Consider the following 18,149-nt stretch of genomic DNA (forward strand, 5'->3'; position numbering starts at 1 on the left):
AAAAGAAGGCTGAGACATTTGTATAAAAGTTATTAAGATGGTTGACCCAAGAGATGTTAAGAAAAATCCTGTGGTCTACCACACAGTGGGATCCAGCCACCCCCCAAGGATCCTGGGGTGTTTTCTTGCCCTTTGCAAGCACGTATGCCTTCCATATCAATCATGTGCTTTTGTATTTGGGAGGACTTTTACCGTATGCATAAAAATGAGTAAGGAGCCCATTACCTGGACATGTACTTTTTCTTCCTCTTAAAAATAATTGAATTAGGGGCGCCTGGGTGGCTCAGTGGGTTGGGCCTCTGCCTTCGGCTTGGGTCGTGATCTCAGGGTTCTGGGATCGAGCCCCGCATCGGGCTCTCTGCCAGCGGGGAGCCTGCTTCCTCCTCTCTCTCTGCCTGCCTCTCTGCTTGCTTGTGATCTCTGTCTGTCAAACGAATAAATAAAATCTTTAAAAAAATCGAATTGTCAGATTTACTTCTGAGCTCGGGCAGACCTGAAAATGAACTGTTTGGCAGATGAATACAGCAGCACTGAAAGAAAGCCCTTCCAGATACAATCGGGGAGTTTTAGGTGGAGTAGGTGAGAGTGGGGTGGGTCATGTAACCAGTTCCCTTTGACCGTCTCCCCGTCCCCCTCACAACAAAGTGTCAGGTGGGTCACGGAGGAGCCAGAATACGAGGCAGAACGTCTGCTTCCAAGCGGAGAAGGGGGCCTCCGCCACCATTCCTCTAAGCCACAGTCTTTCAGGTGTCAGACTTTGCTAGACTTGGTTTAGCTTGTTCAGAAAGTCCAGGTCTTTGCTGGATGTATCCTCCTTAATACTCCTCCCAACATCCAGCCAACACAAAATCAAACACACAGACTCATCCTGTTTGTGTTTTTGCTGAGGGCTCAGAATCCTGAGGTTGGAGTTCTTTTGTTCTGTTTCCTCTGCTTTCTCCCTTTCATCTTGTTTGTCCCTGATCTCAACAGGGGGCTTCAGAGAAGGGTTAGAAATTTGCTCCAAGAAATAAACACCAAGAGGATAAGACCCCCTTCTGGTTTGCTCACCCTGAGCTTAAAAGCCATTATTTCCTTTATCCTGCCCCTCTGTTCTAAATGAGACTTCAAAACAAAAGCCCATCTTTGTTTGGGGTAATTGTAGTATATAGGTTGGTAACTTTTAAGGGGACCCCAGCTGCTTCAGAGTGCAGAGGAACCTGCCAAGTCCAGAGAGCTTTTCTGGCCTCAAGGCTCTTAACTGTAGCCCTTGGGACACCTGGGTGGCTCAGTCAGTTAAGCATCTGCCTTCAGCTCAGGTCATGATCCCAGGGCCCTGGGATCGAGCCCCATGTAGGCTCCCCACTCAACAGGGAGTCTGCCTCTCTCTCTCTCTCTCTCTCCCCCTCTGCCCTTCCCCCCACTTCTGTTCTTTCCTTCTCTCTCAAATAAATAAATAAAACCTTAAAAAAAAAAAACTATAGCCCTGGGTCAGAAACATGTAGTTCCCCTCCCAACAGGGTTTATCTGTAAGGCAGAAATCAGATGTTGACAGAAGCTGTTTCATGTGCATGCTTTGTTTGAGTACAGTCTTGTCAAAGTTCCTGTTTCCACCTCTCTAGTGATTTTTTTCCTTTTTGTTGTCATTAGGATTATTGTCAGGTTCTATTATGACCCTCGTGTCTTTGGGGGAGAGGGTGTCTAAGGGTTGAGATATTTTCAAACCATCTATTGGGTCGTGAAACTAGACATTTGTACCTCCTCTACGAGTTTCAAGAATGAAATCCAGTCCCGTGGCACTGCATTAGTAGAAGCCAAGTTGGAGTGCGAAGTTCATCCGACTCTAGAGGGAAACTCAGGAGCCGCTTGTACATCTTGCAGGGAAAAGGGTGGAAAAAATGAATGGGATAAGAATTGGAGCGTGCAGTAATGAGACACTTTCCTGTCTCCCAAGTCCCCCTGGCTGGATTGGGAGAGCTCTGTTGAGGGAAGTTGTTTCCTAATTCCAACCCCTCAGAACTCTGCCTCCCAGTCTTTCGTGACTGGAAACCCCTTGAGGTTTAGCCAGCTGGAATCTCTCGCCACTGGGGGCCCCCTCTGGGGCTGTTGTGGAATATCGCCTTTGGGGTGACAAGGATATTTTGAGATGTGGAACAAGAATGCTTGATATTTGAACCAGTTACCTAATGGCCCAGTGACCTCTTTGTCAATTGAAATGAAAACTTTGTATTTAACCTAGTTTTAGCTACTCAGATAGCTGGGTGTTAAGGAGTCCGCCCCACCATCTCTTTCCTTCCTTCCCTCTCTCTTTTTCTTTCTCTTTCTCCACCCCCCTCCTTCTCATTCCCTCTTCGCTTTCCTTTGATAGCAGCAAAAGAACACAATACGAGGATGTAACTGGTGGGAAAAGATAGCTATTTCTAGACAAGCCAAGCATTTTATCCGGGCTGACATGTAACTGAAAGTGTTTATTATTACTATTGTTTACTCCACCACTGTGACAATGTAAAATGCTTTCTTGTGAGAAAATCTGACTACTCTGATTTATAAATGTCTCCCTCAAGTGTTTCCTGCAATCATTACTTAGTGGTAAATAAAATGGAGAGGACTTCAAGTATATACCTATTTCTAGCTCTATCTCTATACAGAGTTCTCTCTCTCTCTCTCTCTGGAGTGGGGAGAGAGAGAACTGTGTTGTTGGTATGTCTACACACGGATGGATGATGTCTGTTCTAGATATAGGTGTGCACGCTGTCGCCGCTGTGTCATATAGTGGAGAAGGAAGATGAGCTGGGGAACAAGGTGTGACTTCACACCCCAAGCCCTGCTACCTCCTAGCTAGCTGTGTGACCTTGGGCAAGTCGCATAACCTGTCTGAGTCTTCATTTCCTCAGTAGTAATACATGAAGTTAATTTATTTGAAAAACAGTATTACACACACCAAGAACAGCAAGAGAAATATACTCCCTCTGTCTCATGTCACTTTACTCCATCATCCTTTGGAGAGGAGCAGAGTAGCCCCGAATATAGAAGTCTTAAAAGGTGATATATTCTGAGCATCTGAACTTTGAATTATTTCAAAACAGGCATTACGCAGTGTCTGTTGGCAGCCTTCTCGTCTGCGACCACTCAGCTCGGGGGCATTTTAATCACAGTTCTTGCTGAGAGTCTTGCTGAGAGAGACCCAAAAGGGTCTGTTTCGTTCATCTGCTCGTTACATGTCAGTATTTACTGCAGTGAATTAGCCAGCGATGCCATTGCTGTTTTACAAAAGGCCCGATTTTGAAGTTCTCAGGAAAAAAAACCGTTTAGCAGGTACAGATTCCTCAATCATCACCATCATTAGTGTCATTGACTAAGGTGTGTAACAAATTTTCAGATTCATAGGACTCAAATTACTGGGGAAGTGAGACTTTCTGGATTTGTCTGCTCCAGAAGCTCACGGCAATGGTTTCCAAATCCGCCTGCAAATCACACTTGTGAGAAACATTCTAAATTGTGAAACACACATGGTGGAAAAGTACATAAAATTAAAATTGGGGGCACCTGGGTGGCTCAGTGGGTTAAAGCCTCTGCCTTCGGCTCGGGTCATGATCCCAGGGTTCTGGGATCGAGCCCCGCATCGGGCCTCTGCTTGGTGGGGAGCCTGCTTCCCCCTTTCTCTCTGTCTGCCTCTCTGCCTGCTTGTGATCTCTGTCAAATAAATAAATAAAATCTTTAAAAAAAAACTAAAATTGTACCCTCTTAACAAAATTCTGTAGAGAGGATACTCGTGCAGTCCTTCTCAGTTCAAGAAATAAAACATGGCCAGGACCCCCACAAGCCTCCTGTGGGCCACTTCTGAATCACAGCTCCTTGCCCCTTGCCCACTGAAGCCACTGTCTTTCTTGATTTTTCTCTCTTCTTTTTTAAAAACAGTTTTACCCCCTACCCGTGTATGCATCTCTAAATGGTATAATTTAGTTCTACCTATTTCTAAAACACTTTATATAAATCGAACTATCCAGAACATATTTCTTTTTGTTCTGGCTTCTTTTCCATAGTATTAAGGTTTATTCACGTTACTACGTACTGGTGATGTTTGTTCATTTTCATTCATGTATAGTGGCCCATTGTATGAATCTACCACAGTTTCTTCCTTTGTTCTATTTCAGAAGGATATTTGGGTTGTTTCTAGTTTGGAGCTGTTATGGACAACGTTGCTATGAGAAGTTTCTATGTATACTGGTGCATATAAATCTTTGCCCATCTTGATTGGGTTATCTCTCTTTTTCTTACCGACTTCTAGGAGCTTTATGTATGTTGTAGACACAAGCTCCCCGTTAGTCATGTGTGATACAAATACCTTCCCCCACTTGTGGCTTGCCTTTTTGCTGTCTTCATGGCATCTTTTAATGAACTTACAAGTTCTTTGTTTTTTTTGTTTTTTATTTTAAAGATTTTTATTTATTTGACAGAGCACAAGTAGGCAGAGAGGCAGGCAGAGAGAGAGAGGAGGAAGAGGCAGGCTCCCTGCCGAGCAGAGAGCCCGATGTGAGGCTCGATCCCAGGACCCTAGGATCATGACCCGAGCCGAAGGCAGAGGCTTTAACCACTGAGCCACCCAGGCGCCCCTCTTTGTTTTAATGCAATGAAAATTATCAATCTTTTCATTTATAGTTAGTGGCGTTTTTTTTTTTTTTCCTTGTGCGTGTTTTGCCCAAGAAATCTTTTTTCTTTTACCTTGAGATCATCAAGATATTCTGTTATGTCTTCTAAAAGCTTCACTGTTTCACATTTACCTTTCCAGCCCACATAAAAGTGATTTTTGTGTATGGTGTGAGAACAGCCCAACTTCATTTCCCCATACAGACAGCCCGCTATCCCAAATAGCATTTATTGAGAATGCTACTCATGTACTGAAAATTCCCCCTCTGCTTTGAAGTGCCACAGTTGTCATAAATCAAGAATCTGGGTCTGGGTCTATTTCTGGGCTTTCTAGTCTATTTACAGATTTGTCCTTGTGCTAGCCCTATACTGTTTTAATCACTACAGCTTTATAATAAGGTCTGATGTCTGGTAGAGCCAGTCCTCCCACAGTGCTGCCCTTAGAAGTGTCTTCGGTCCTCTTGACCCTTTGCCTTGCCTTATACCATTTAGAAATCAACTTGTCAAGTCAAAACAAACATCTGAAATAAGCCATTGGGATTTTTATCGGGATTAATTAGGTCTTCTTTACTTCCTTTCAATGAGGTATTTATAGTTCTTTCCATCAGAGGTCTTGTACAGCTTTTGTTGGATTTCTTCCTGGACACTTGATTTCTAAATGTGACTGTAAATGTTACCTTTTAAAAAAATGTGTTTTCTTGTGTTTTTTTGCTGGTGTATAGAATACAATTGTGTGTGTACGTATATTTATTAACATCCTTGTTAATACTATCAATTCTTACAAATTCTAATAATCAGTCTGTAGATTTTTAAATTTTTAAAAAAAAAATTTATGTGTTTTAGAGAAAGGAGCCGGGGAGGGCGGAGGGAAAGGGGGAGGCATTCTTTAAGCAGACTCCCTGCTGAGCACAGAGCCTGACATGAGGCTCGGTCCCATGACCCTGAGATCTCTGCCTGAGCCGGAACCAAGAGTTGGACACTCAGCTGACTGAGCCACCCAGTACCCTCTGTGGATTCTTTTAGATTTGACCAGGTCACCATCACACCATGTGTGAATAATGACAGATTTGGTGTTTTCCATTCTAATCCTCATACTTTTTTTTTTCTTCTTTCCTTAGTACACTGGTTAGGATTGCCATCGTAGTGTTTTTTGAAAATTAATCTTACTTTTTGGCCAATTTAATAACTGGCCAAATAACTTTTTGCCCAATTTAATAACTAAAATATATTAACTCTGTTAAACAAATGAGCTGCTTTCTAAAACAGGAATATAACATTCAAAATGTAGAAAAAGTGAATCTATCAAAAGTCTCTCTCCTACTCCAGACCTTCATGTGCTTGTTTTTTTTTTAATTTCAACACTTTAACAATTATTATTTCTACTGGCACGGACTTATTAAATATCACCTTTTCAATGACCTGTTCAGTGTGTGTCCTCTCGTCTCCTAGAAGTCAGATGCCTTCTTGTACCTGTCATACTGCCAGAACCTCGTTCTGCGTCAGCACGCAGAGCACGTTTGCTAAATGAATAAGTGAGAATCTGTCTCGTAGATAGCTTGTTAAATTTAAACTGATTTCTCTTAAGAAACTATTCATTTCTTTCCCACGAGATGCTTTTCCCTCAAATTTCACTAGAATTTTTTTAATCAAGAAAGTGGGGAATGTGCCAGCAGCTGCTAGTCTTTCACTGGCTTGTTAAAAATATCAAATCTCTGTCCTTCCCTTTGACCCGCTAAACAACACACTTGACCCAGTGGACTTTCACCGTGTCTGTTTTGGAAGCTCTACAGGTAGCTCTGAGAATTCAGTTTGGAGACCAGTACAGAAGACTGATCTGTTCAGAGATTAGTAGGATTGTGGAATCCAGTGATTTTCAATCCTGGCTGCACTTTAATTAAAACCACCCAGGAGCTTTAAAAAAAAAAAATCCTGGTGCCTGGCCCTTACCCTGGACCAACCGATCTGAATCTCTGCAGGCATGGTCCCTGCCAACTGTATGGTGCTTAAAAGTTCCCCAGATGGTGGTGGAGGCTGGGAGAGGGGAGCAGGAGGTAGGATTTACAAAGGAACATGAGGCAGTATTTGGGGGTGACGGGTATGTTCGTGACCTGGATCGTGGAAATGGTTTCATAGGTGTGCACATAGTTTTAAACTCACCAAACTGTAAACTTGGAGTATGTGCAGCTCATGCATGTCAATTACACATCAGTAAAGCTGTTTAAAGGAAAAGCTCCCCAGGTGATTCTCACAAAGAGCCGTGGTCGAGAATCATTGTTTGAACAGAGGGAGCACGCCACTGGAAGGTGGACATTGGATAGACTTTGTTCTGCCAACTAGAAGCGACTTCCTCCCCTCTGGACCTCACTTTCATTCTGGTTGGGGGGGGTTCAGTTTTTTCTCGGGTACTCTTCCTCTCTGACATTTTGATCCTTCTGCTCAGCCTGGCTGTGTGCGCCAGGCTGTCGTTGCACCTCCTGGCCACACGAGGGGGCTGTGCAGCTGGCTGCCTCTTCCTCTCAACTGAACACTCCTGTGAGGTCAAAAGAGGCTGGTCAGGCATCTGTCTTTCCCTTCTGTCTGTCCTTTGGTGAGCGCGGGCCCCACTTCTGAACCACCATCTTCAGCTGCCCCCACCCAGTGGTCCTGCTGCAGGTGAGCCTTTCTTTTTAAGCAAAGTAAATCCATGAATCTCTGAATGAATAGAACTGCTTTTTTAAAAGATTCACCAGATTGCTTTGAAAATATCCAGCTCCTGCAAAGCAATTAAAGTAGGATCTAATTGAAGTATATGGAGGCAGATCTGCATATGTATGTGTGTGTGTGTGTGTGTGTGTGTGTGTGTATCAATAAGCACATTGACAGTATTACTCTACTGCTTCTAAGAAAATGATCCATTCATACAAAAGGTAGTCATCTGTTTGTTACAGGTGCAATATTGAGATCCTTCAGGCAGTAAACATTGCTTAGGTGAAAAATGGAGTCAAGGTTAGCAAATAAGCCAAGTCTTTTTGCACTGTACATATGATATAAGGTACTTAAATGAGTAAATGTGTGAGACAGAGTGTGTGTGTTTATCTGTGTTTGTATTTATCTGTCTGTGTGTGTGTTTACATATCTTTAGGTGAACAGGTTGGCTACATATTTTAGAATGGAATCTATTCAGACACTCTGGGCATTAATCTCTATTTTTCTGGGACGTGACAGGGAAACACATTTTGGATGCCAGTCAGAAGAGACTGACTAGAACTGATGTTACAAAATGATCTAGCTATGTCATAAATGTTGATAAATGCATTTTTAAAAAAAAATACAGCTCAGGAATAAAAAAGCAAATGCTTTTCTGAAGTGCAGCAACAGCAGGGAATTATTTTAAAAAGGAAAGACCCTCCCCCTTACACAGAATTTTCCAATACTGTAAAACCTTAACACTGACTAGCTCTGTCTTTTATTTTTCATCTTATTGCATGTTTCTTCCATTTTGATTCCTAAATTTCAGATTATTCTATGAGCCAGTCACAACACCTTGTGGACATACATTTTGTTTAAAATGCCTTGAAAGATGCCTAGATCACAATGCAAAGTGTCCACTGTGCAAAGATGGTCTTGCACAGGTAAGACATTCTTTCTGTCTTGATTGGGTTAGCTTATTTGGAATTGGATACCAAAATGGTGTCCTGTTGGATCCCAAGCCAGTGCACTGTGCTAGGGCAAAATACTCCCTCAGGCCATCTGTCTATTTTTCCTGTCTTAGAGCTACCCCTCCGCTCTTCACAAAGTCCTTCAGGAAAATGGGGCAACATCTAGGTTTTTATGAACTGTAAATAGTGAAATTAATTTGTGATGGAAACAGAGGATTAAATTGAGGACAAACAGGGATCCTGGTGCTAAGCCTATCATGGCACCTGATTCATTGCAATCTTAGGTGAATCCTCTGTCCTCTCTGGGCTTGGACGAGATGAGTGCTGATTTCTTTTCACCATCGTTGTTTATTCTGTGGTTTGAAGGTATCACTCCCAGGGCCCCAGAAAAACCTCACAGACGTTCAGTGTAGTCCTTGTTCCAGGCATCCTCCCACCCCCAGGAGCTGCTGTACTTATTAGCAGATATTTGACCACTTGAAAAGCTCTGCAGCTTCTAGATCCTCCGAAAGGAACCACACAGGCTGCCACCATTGTTTTTCAGGTGGACTGGAGGACTTTCCTGTAGCACAGGAACACCTGGGAGCCCATCTTGTTTTCCCTCCCTTGGGGACTTGTGCACGACACATTATAGTCAGTCTTAATATTCCTTGACCCTTGTTGTCCCCAAGGAGAGGGCAGAAATGCAAGGCTATCTCTAGGTGAACGTAGGTCCAGAAAAGTCACCTGCTGAGCTTTCCCAACACCCAAACGTTTGAACAAAGGGAATGGAGTGAAATAATCAACCAGGATAATCCTGGGGGTGTGTGTAGGGTTCGAGGGGAGGCTCACTGTCACACCTTGCCTAGATCAGTGGGTGGGATCTGCTGGCCTGATGGTGGGTGAGGAGCCCATGGTCCTTATACATAACAATACACGTGTGTTGTGGTAACACTACAACATTCATGTAAGCAGAAAGAAGAACCTGCTCCTGCTGAGCACCGGGAGAAAACCACGGTTAACATCTCAGTACGTGCCTTTCCTGGGTTTTTGTTTTAGCATCAGCGGTGGAGTCTGGATTAGCAACCTCCTGAGTCATTGCTTTTCCCCAAAGACTGGGACTGGGCAAAGCAGCTGATCCGCCATTAGGTGGTAGCAGGGGCTGGGAAGGCATCCTAAGAGCAGATGCTGCGGGGTCCCAGACTCAGGGGCTAGAAAATATTCTCGTCTGTCTCTGCGTATTGGCACAGGGGCACACTTACACTGTGTCCAAGAGCGATAAATATTTTATGCCAATCACGTTCACTGCAGAATAGACACACAGAGCCCGTACTGGGAAAGGAAAAAGGGTCTCTAACAAGCAATTTTATACCCAGGAGCTCCCCCTGCTGGGTCTCTATGGGTAGTGTCCATAGCAAGCAATTCGCAGATGTTTTAACTCTCATTGTCTGGGTCACACAGTTAAATTCCCACTGCTTACAGATCACCGGATATGTATGGAGTAGGGGTGTTTGCGAGGATAGTAGTGACCAATGGACCCGAATTTGGTTCTGAAATCATGGTTTATAACATAATTTCAGTGATAACCTAGATGATATATCTAAAAAACAGATAAAAATCACCAGTATTTAGTTGTTGTTTTGTTTTTAGCTAAAGCTGGGCGGGGGAAATATTTAGACTGACAGTATCCAGAAGCCAAGCATTGGGGTGGGGTGCCGTGGGTATGGGACAGGTCAGGAAAAGATCAATGTTCGAAAATGGCTTTTTCATGCCCCAAACATTTTGACCAGACTTTCAGTATATCCCAGGTGGAGACCATTTTTATGAGCTTGTAGATGCAGTAACAAGAAGAGGAAAGGGAAGGATTTGCCCTCCCACCTTTGTGACAAGAACATAATCTCAATTTGAGCATTTTAGGGAAGCTATGAGATTTTTAGAACTTCAACGCAGGTCTTTTTCCCTTGTTAAAATATTTTTGCCTAATTATACAAGTAATTAGTCACATGTAATATCCAGAGAATATATGCAGTATGATTTATCACCTGCTAATACACGGGTCTAAATTACTCCGATATGTGGGTCATTCGACTATCCTACTGATAGTCGTAGGCGTGCTTTGTGTTTTTCTGAAGACTGATTAGTATTTCATTGCCCTGTTCCCCCTTTAGTGCTTGGCATCCAGAAAATACAGCAAAAATGTCATAATGGAAGAGCTAATAGCTAAATTCCTTCCAGAAGAACTCAAGGAACGAAGGCGGCTTTATGAAGAAGAAATGGAAGAACTTTCTAAGTATGTATATGCACATGTTCTCTTTTTTCTTTTCAGTTTGACCCACAGAAGCTCATAGAACTGAATGTGCACATTTCTAACTTTTCACTTGATGATATGTTGGTAGCTTGACATTGGCCTTGGTGAGAGTATCTACGCTATAGAAATTGGCAAGTGCTGTAAGCCAGAGCTTCCCCCAGAAGCCAGTTGCTCAGCGCTTACCCATGTGCCACAGACCATTGACCAGGTCACATCTTGGCACTTGTGCCTGGGTGTTGCTGGTAGGAGGTAGGAGTAAATTTGGAGGAGCTAATCAGGAGAACTCATGGAGTGTACAAAAGACTGCAGATACTCAAGCAGGTTCTGTGAGGTTAAGAACTTTGGTGCCAACCAGACCTGGGTTTGTGACCCAATTCTGCCACAAAGCGAGTATACTTCAGGGCCTCAGGCAAGTCCCTTGACCTCTCTGGACCTCAGTTTCCTCATCTGTAGCTTGGGAATAATCCGTTCTTACCTCACGGACTTGTGAAGATTAAATGAGCTAGTGCACAGCAAGTACTTAATTAATGGTAACGGTAATAGTGAGACTGCTGCTTGTCCTGTGCCTCCTCTGCCTGGCCCGTGGGAGAGGCGGGTAAGGAGGGAGGTGGAAGGAGGGCTCCTCCGCTGGAAGAGCAGCTCACTGGGAAGAAGCGGGAGGCAATCTCTCCCTTCTGCCTCTTCTACTGCTGCCTCCTGCCTCCCCATCCCCACTGGAATCCTCACAGCATTCTGGGGGCCAGGTGCCTGGTGGCAAAAGGTGCCCCACTTACAGAGAACACCTCTGAACTGCCACGGTTTCGTTTGAGTGGAGCCTCTCACTTCGGGTGACATGTTCTCCTGAGAAGCTAGAAATTAAATCCTTGTTTTTCTCCTTGACTTAGACTAGATCTACTCAGGGCATCTTTATTTCTGATTCTTAAATTTGCCTTGAGTTTCTCTGAGCCCTTATCTCCAGTATCACTTAGTGTCTTATTAATAAACACTGGGATATATTAGAGGGATATCTATTTAAAGAAATCCTAAACTTAATACTGCGGGGATTTGGGCAGATGGTCTTATAGCTATTGATAAGTTCCAGTACTGGATTTACCAGACAAAGAAGAGAACGGTGATGGAGGAGGTGCTGGCCTGGTTGGTGGTTTCCCATCAGGCTGTGCGTCTGCTTCTTCATGGGCACTTGTTGAAGGGAAGACTCCTGGGTCCTAACTCCAGAGCTAATATACCAGTATCTCAGGGGTCCTGCAGCCCACGGTCTGAATGGAAGGCCCCCTGGTGACTGATGAACAGGAGCGTTTGAGCATCACTGGGCTAGCACCTTGCCTCTCTGTTGCTCCCTCCTCCTTCTGGCTGGGTCTGCCCAGCAGGTCTCCTGGGGCCTTTGCAAATTTGAGATGCTGTTGGAGACCTTGCAGAGATTTTCCCACCATCCCCCTGGAGGGCTGGGTCCACTTTTACCACCAGCATGACACCTGAAGAGATTGTTCTGAGTAGAGAGCATTAAAAAAAAAAGATTGAGGTATAGCTATTGCCCACCGTGTGAAGGTACTAGAGGACGTCTTTAGGCAAATTAGAACGTATAGAATATCGGTTTCAATCTCTCAGCGCTTAGGCTAACCTCTGCACCAGGTAATGGGACTCAGCCCATAGTGTCGGTGGCATCTCAGGATTTTTTTTTTTTTAATCAGCCATCGAAACTTGAGGTCTCCTTGCCTTCCTGTGGGGGAACCACAAGGGGACGTTTGACCAACCTTTCTGTGTTCTGCTCCATTGCTTTGAGACATCCACGTCATTTGCTCTTCCTGACAGCTTAAATAAGAACGTGCCTATTTTCGTGTGTACTATGGCCTATCCCACCGTTCCTTGTCCCCTGCACATCTTCGAGCCTTGTTACCGCCTGATGATTCGTAGATGCATCGAGACAGGCACAAGGCAGTTTGGCATGTGCCTTGGAGATCCCGTCAAAGGGTAAGTGGAGAACTATGTAGGGTGAAGGGAGGCTTGGCTGGAGAGGGATTTGGGTTGACTTTGGGGTGCTCCCAGAAGACGGGGAGACACAGCTCCTGAGATTTAGTCAGTCCGTGACCGTGAGTGTTCGTAGAGACCACGGTCTCCCTGGCCCCTAGCCTACCATGTAATAGGTTGCCTATATAAAGGAACCCTGGGATTAATCTTTTGTTAAACGAGTGGCATTTATTCTACAGTTTGTTTCACTGGAAGACTGTGGACCCGGGAGTCATACTGCCTGGCTTTACATTCTGGCTCCAGCCTTAGCAAGTTTGACTTTGGACGAGTTACTGCTGTGACTCAGTGTCCTTATCTGCAGAGTGGGCACAATAATGCCTACCTCACTGGGCTTGTTGAGAGGGTTGGTGAGTTAACGCGCATAAAGCACTGAGCACAGTACCTAATACACAGTGTCTGCTCCATACACGGGAGCAGTTATGTTATTGCATGAACATTTTTCTTTGCACAGACACTGCCTGTTGTGTAGTTGCCGCCGTGGACCCCAGCACAGGCAAATAGGCAGAAGTCCCTCGAGGCACAGCCTTGGGTTACAGAAATGGCTCAGGGCCAGGGCACAGAAATGACTCAAGGATTTACATCTGTACTCATACCCTATTAAGCAGGTTCGCGGAATACGGCTGCATCCTGGAGATCAGAAATGTGCAGTTCTTTGCTGATGGCCGCTCGGTGGTGGACAGCATAGGCAGGAGGCGCTTCAGGGTCCTCCATCAGGGCCACCGAGATGGCTACAATACAGCTGACATTGAATACATTGAAGACCAAAAGGTGAGGATGGCCAGTGCCACGAGTCCCAAGGCCAGGCTATTCCTGTAGCTTGGCCCACAAAGATGTTCGCAAAAGAATTTCTCAGCGCTGTTGGGGGCCTTGGGATTTCTCACCAAATTGTTACGGCGACACTGAATGCTGTGGGATTGCTGTTTGGCTGTAGAATGGCACCAGGAGCACTCCGTGTCCTGGCTTTCTCTGCCTAGCTGCTGAGTCGTATTCATGTGTGAGAAATGGCAAGTCAGACCAACCGCGCAGAGGCCCGTTCAGCCTAGGAGTTAGGTCTCTGCCACAGAGATCAAGGGGTAGATACGGAGCGATAGCTACACATGTGCATTTTATGTATCAATTTATTTATATTTTCCAACTTTGTCTTTTGAGATAATTGTAGATTCACACGTATGTTTGTATTTTTTTTAAGATTTTACTTATTTATTTGATCACTCAAGCGGGGCAATGGCAGACTGAGGGAGAGGGAGAAGCAGGCTCAGGGAGCCTGATAATGGGGCCTGATCCCAGGACGCTGGGATCATGACCTGAACCGAAGCAGATGCTTAACCCACTGAGCTACTCAGGTGCCCCCGTACATTCGTATTTTGAAACGTGCGGCCTGCTTAAGAGTTCTTCCCTAAAACCCATCATACCATAAAGCAGAAAGATAACATGTCCAGTTAATCTTTGGTGTTCTGGACTAATGGGTAGAAGAAAAGGTAAATAATCCCACGTTCATTTATGTTTACATTCACTACATGGTACAAGATTAGTCAATGTTTGATCGATGAGTGAATGTATTTGACATGCAAAATAGAGTTACACAGTGAGACACAGACATACTCATGTCTCTTTTGCCAGTGCGCAATGGGAAACCAGATATAAAACATGAAAAGGAGAGAGGCGTAAAGCAGCGTAAGCTCGTTGGACAGCATGCCTCCACTCAAGCCAGGGCGCCCCTCTGGTTTCTTACCTGTCTTGCTGTTTCAGCTAATTTACCTAGAGGAGCCTTTATCCTTCCTCCTGCCCCTCAACAAGTTATGCACAGCCCATCCTCTGGCAGAGGAGACGTTCACACACCACACAGGAGCAGGCCGGGCAGGCAAGCCTTCCTAGGGGGGCGGGCTGGATGCCCAAAGGGAGTCCGTGTCAGCAGCAGCCTTGGGAGTGGTGGAGAAGGTACAGAGTGCTTCATTTCCACTTTGGTACTTTCAGGTTCAAGGAGACGATTATGCTGAGCTCATGGGATTGCATAATTGTGTCTATGAGCAAGCGTCATCGTGGTTTCATTCGCTCAAATCATCTCTGAAGAATCGGATAATCAGTCACTTTGGTCCCATGCCAGAGAAAGATGCTGATCCCCAGGTACATGGAAATGTCTCTTTGTAATGGACTGCCCCCACCAGATGAGAGAGCCTAGGGTTTGAGATCAGGTGGGTGCATGGTTCCCATTTGGTAGACCAGGAACAGAGAGGAAGATGGATCCTGAGTCAGAATTGGAGCAGTAAAGTAAAGCAGTAGGAACTTGGATCCAAGACAGGTTTTGAGAGATAAGTCAGGTGAGAGATTGAGAACATAGATGCCATCAACAGAAGAACTTTCAGTGAGGGTCCAGAGTCACACCACAGTAATGTGTGGGAGTGACAAGATTCACGCAAAGGCCAGGCTTAAGAGAAGGGTATCCTGGGAGCTGAGACCAAAGGTTTCCAGTTCTGGGGAGCCCCATAACTGTCTTCCCCATTGCTGCAGGAGCAGGGAGTTGGGACCAGCTAACTTACAGGATTCCAATCTCAAGACCCCAGAATCTTCTCACACCTGTGTCCCTCCCTCCTTAGCCTCGTGTGTCTAGATCCTTGTCATTGTTCTCATCAGGGGTGAGCAGGTCCTGAGCAAACAGACCCAATCTCCAAATCTACCCTTGGCTGAATTATACTAGAAAGCAGTTCATTAGGTTCTACTGGATTAGTCTGTTTCCTGGGGAGACAGGTCCACTTGAGAGATCAAGCTGCAGATCAGAAGCTTTTCAGGAAATTGGAGATAGTTAAGTTTCTCTAAGCTTTGTTTGCCTGGTATAAATCAGACAATACTCTCTCTCTAGGACCAGGCTGGAGATAAGCTAGTTAAATATTTGCTCACGATCACCTCTCCTACATTCTGAGCTGGCTCCCTACATCGTCACTTCCATGACTTCCTTGATTCTTTGCTTTCACTCGTTCCCAACTCTGTCACAGTAGTAAAATGGAATATGTATGTTCTGATTTCCCTGCCAAGAGACTGGTCCTTACCACTCTAGCTGTGTGACCTTGGATAAGTCCCTTCTCCTCTCTCAACCTTTCTCCCAGCTCTGAAATGAGGGAGGTGGGAGAGGAGGTCTTCCAAGTCCCCTCTTCTTCTTGCATCTGGGGCTGTAAAACACTGGTCTGTTCCCTAATGGACTGAAATGTCTCGCTTTCTCCAGACCACAAACTTGCCTCTTTCCCCACCATGCAAGGGCATCATGAATGTTGAAGGGAGAAAGTCCAGTCAGTGCTTCCCAGTGACCCAGCTCTTGGCTCTGGGCCACTGTGACTCAGGACTACGTCAGAGCTCTGTGCAAGCTCATGATCAAGTGTAACGTTCCCCTTCACCTTTTGGAAAGCATTCTTCCTCAGTCAGGCAGAAGGTAGCAATCAGCAATGACACAGCATCTTCCTCAAGAAAAAACACAGATGCCACAGAGTGATTCATAAGGGCTCGATGACACAGAAAGCTGAAATCTTGGGCTCGTTTCCTTTCTTATTAGAACCATTATCATATTGCTTTGGCAGCAGCAAAAAATTATAATAATAATAAAAAATCATCCAGTTTGATCCAGTCAGTGCTGCAGCCCCAGTGGTCCCATTAATAAGAATGTTCTAAGCTTTGGGAGGAGATTTCTCAGAAATAGCTGCAAGTATTAACATCAGCTTAAATGTCTTTGTTAATGGCCCTGGGAAAGATAGTTTAGAATATGTCAATTTCATATCCAGAACTAATAATAGGAGGGAGAGCCCGCTACAGCTCACAGTGAGGGGCAAAGAAGAATTCAGAAGCTACAGGTACAGAGAAGCCAAGAAGGCAGCAAGGTTTGGGGAGAATCAGGTGAACCGATTTGGAGGCAAATATGTAGGTGGTCTGACCACAATGGGGTTCTGTATAGTCCTAAACCCACCTTCTGGAAGTTGCGAGTCGAGAGCTCATTTCAGGCTTCATAGGAAATAAGTCACCAGTGTCTAAAACGTGTACCTGAGAAGCTGCTGGCAAACCAAATTTCGGTGAAGGACTCATGTGGGATGGGAAGGGTCTTTATTAAAAAAGAAACCTGGGGACAGAATACATTTCTAATGTGAATGTGTTTTCTAACTGGAATTTTTCTAGAGTGGGATTGCTGTGCTTTGGGGCTGTGGATCATAGGCTTTGGTTTCAGAGGAGAAGCTAGCTGTGGCCTTGTATAGTGACATGGCATATGGGAACTATATTGCCTTCAGCCAGGAGCGGGGAAATAAAGGGAGTTAAGAGACACGCCAAGCCCAAGGGATCATGGGAATTGAAGGCCCACAGGTGGTAGGTGTCAGTCCAAAGAACCTAAATAGAATCTTCGAAATGGAACAGACTGAGTGGTGGATATTCTAGCTCACAGAATCACACTGGCTGGGAGGTATAGGGTATCTGTTAGGATATTGATTTGTGTGCTTTGACAACTACTAAAAATAACTGTGGCTTGAACCAGATAGAGGGCTAGGGCAGCTCTGTTCCATGAGGTCATTCAGAGATCCAGTGTCCTTCATCTCAAAGCTCTACCATCCTCAGAATGTTGCCCCGTCTTTCTGATAGAAGAAGGCTGTTCGTCACCATGTTCACGCTCTGGCCGGGGGCGGAGGGGAGGGAAAGAGTAAGGTGGAGGGCTCAGGACCTGTTCCCTGCGTGTGACCCAGGAGTTACACATAGAACTTCCGTTTACATCTCATTAGCCAGAACCTGGTCTTGTGACCTCCCCTAGCTACAAGGCAGCCTTTGTTTTCTGGGTGGCTACACGCCCAGCTCGGATAAGGGGACGTAGACCTGGGGGTGATCGGCAGCGTCTGCCGTACGCAGAAGCAGTTCGTCCTGCACTGTTTACCGTGCGGTGTGGGAAACCTGCAGACTGAGCTCACTTCTGTGAAAATGGGATGAACCCATGTGTTTCTCTGTTGTAGGTTAACCCAAATGGCCCAGCCTGGTGCTGGTGGACGTTAGCGGTCCTCCCACTGGAAAGCCGAGCTCAGCTCCCATTCCTAGCTATGAGGTCCTTAAAGGATAGACTGAACGGCATTCGGCGAGTCCTGGCCTTTATATCCCGAAACCAAAACTAGTGAGAGTGGATTGCTGAAGAGGAAGCCCCACCCTCCCCACCGCCCTGGGGGAGTCATCTTGTAAATATATCTAATTGCAATAACATCTTAACAGAAGGAAGTATCAAACAGGCATTTCCTTGCTGTTGGTCACAGAGAGAAAATGTGTAGAAAGACCAAAAGCATGGGACCTGTTTGAAACTTTCTGTCTTAAGATGCTTCTTGACATGCTGCACAACGACATGCTCAGCAGAGGTGTTTAAAAGCCCAGAAGAAAAAAATTCCTTTGATTTCGACATAAACTTTTCCGAAAGTTTAAAGTGGTTTTGCTTTAATTTTCTTTCTTGCATAGTTAAGTGTGTGGTTGAAATGTGACACACAGATACTAATAACGTTGTGTTATTTCACTGACTTGAGTTCTCATTCCAAATGGTTCAGGTTTTATACAGCATTGTGTAAAATAAG

The 18,149-nt window shown here is 45.0% G+C and overlaps 1 protein-coding gene across 1 annotated transcript in view; it reads left to right on the forward strand.

Annotated features, from left to right (window-relative positions):
* Positions 1–17,716, forward strand: part of LOC111157219 (LON peptidase N-terminal domain and ring finger 3) — a 33,687-nt gene extending 15,971 nt beyond the window's left edge. The window contains exons 7-12 of the mRNA XM_022518511.1: positions 8,123–8,237; positions 10,412–10,533; positions 12,361–12,519; positions 13,182–13,344; positions 14,551–14,700; positions 17,550–17,716. Of these exons, the coding sequence (XP_022374219.1) occupies positions 8,123–8,237; positions 10,412–10,533; positions 12,361–12,519; positions 13,182–13,344; positions 14,551–14,700; positions 17,550–17,705 (865 nt within the window). The 3' untranslated portion in view covers positions 17,706–17,716. The remainder of the gene's footprint in view (positions 1–8,122; positions 8,238–10,411; positions 10,534–12,360; positions 12,520–13,181; positions 13,345–14,550; positions 14,701–17,549) is intronic.
* The last annotated feature ends 433 nt before the right edge of the window (positions 17,717–18,149 follow it).

This window comes from Enhydra lutris, unplaced genomic scaffold (genome assembly GCF_002288905.1).
Source record: "Enhydra lutris kenyoni isolate GAN:26980312 unplaced genomic scaffold, ASM228890v2 scaffoldscaffold53, whole genome shotgun sequence".
In the NCBI taxonomy this organism is placed as follows: domain Eukaryota; kingdom Metazoa; phylum Chordata; class Mammalia; order Carnivora; family Mustelidae; genus Enhydra; species Enhydra lutris.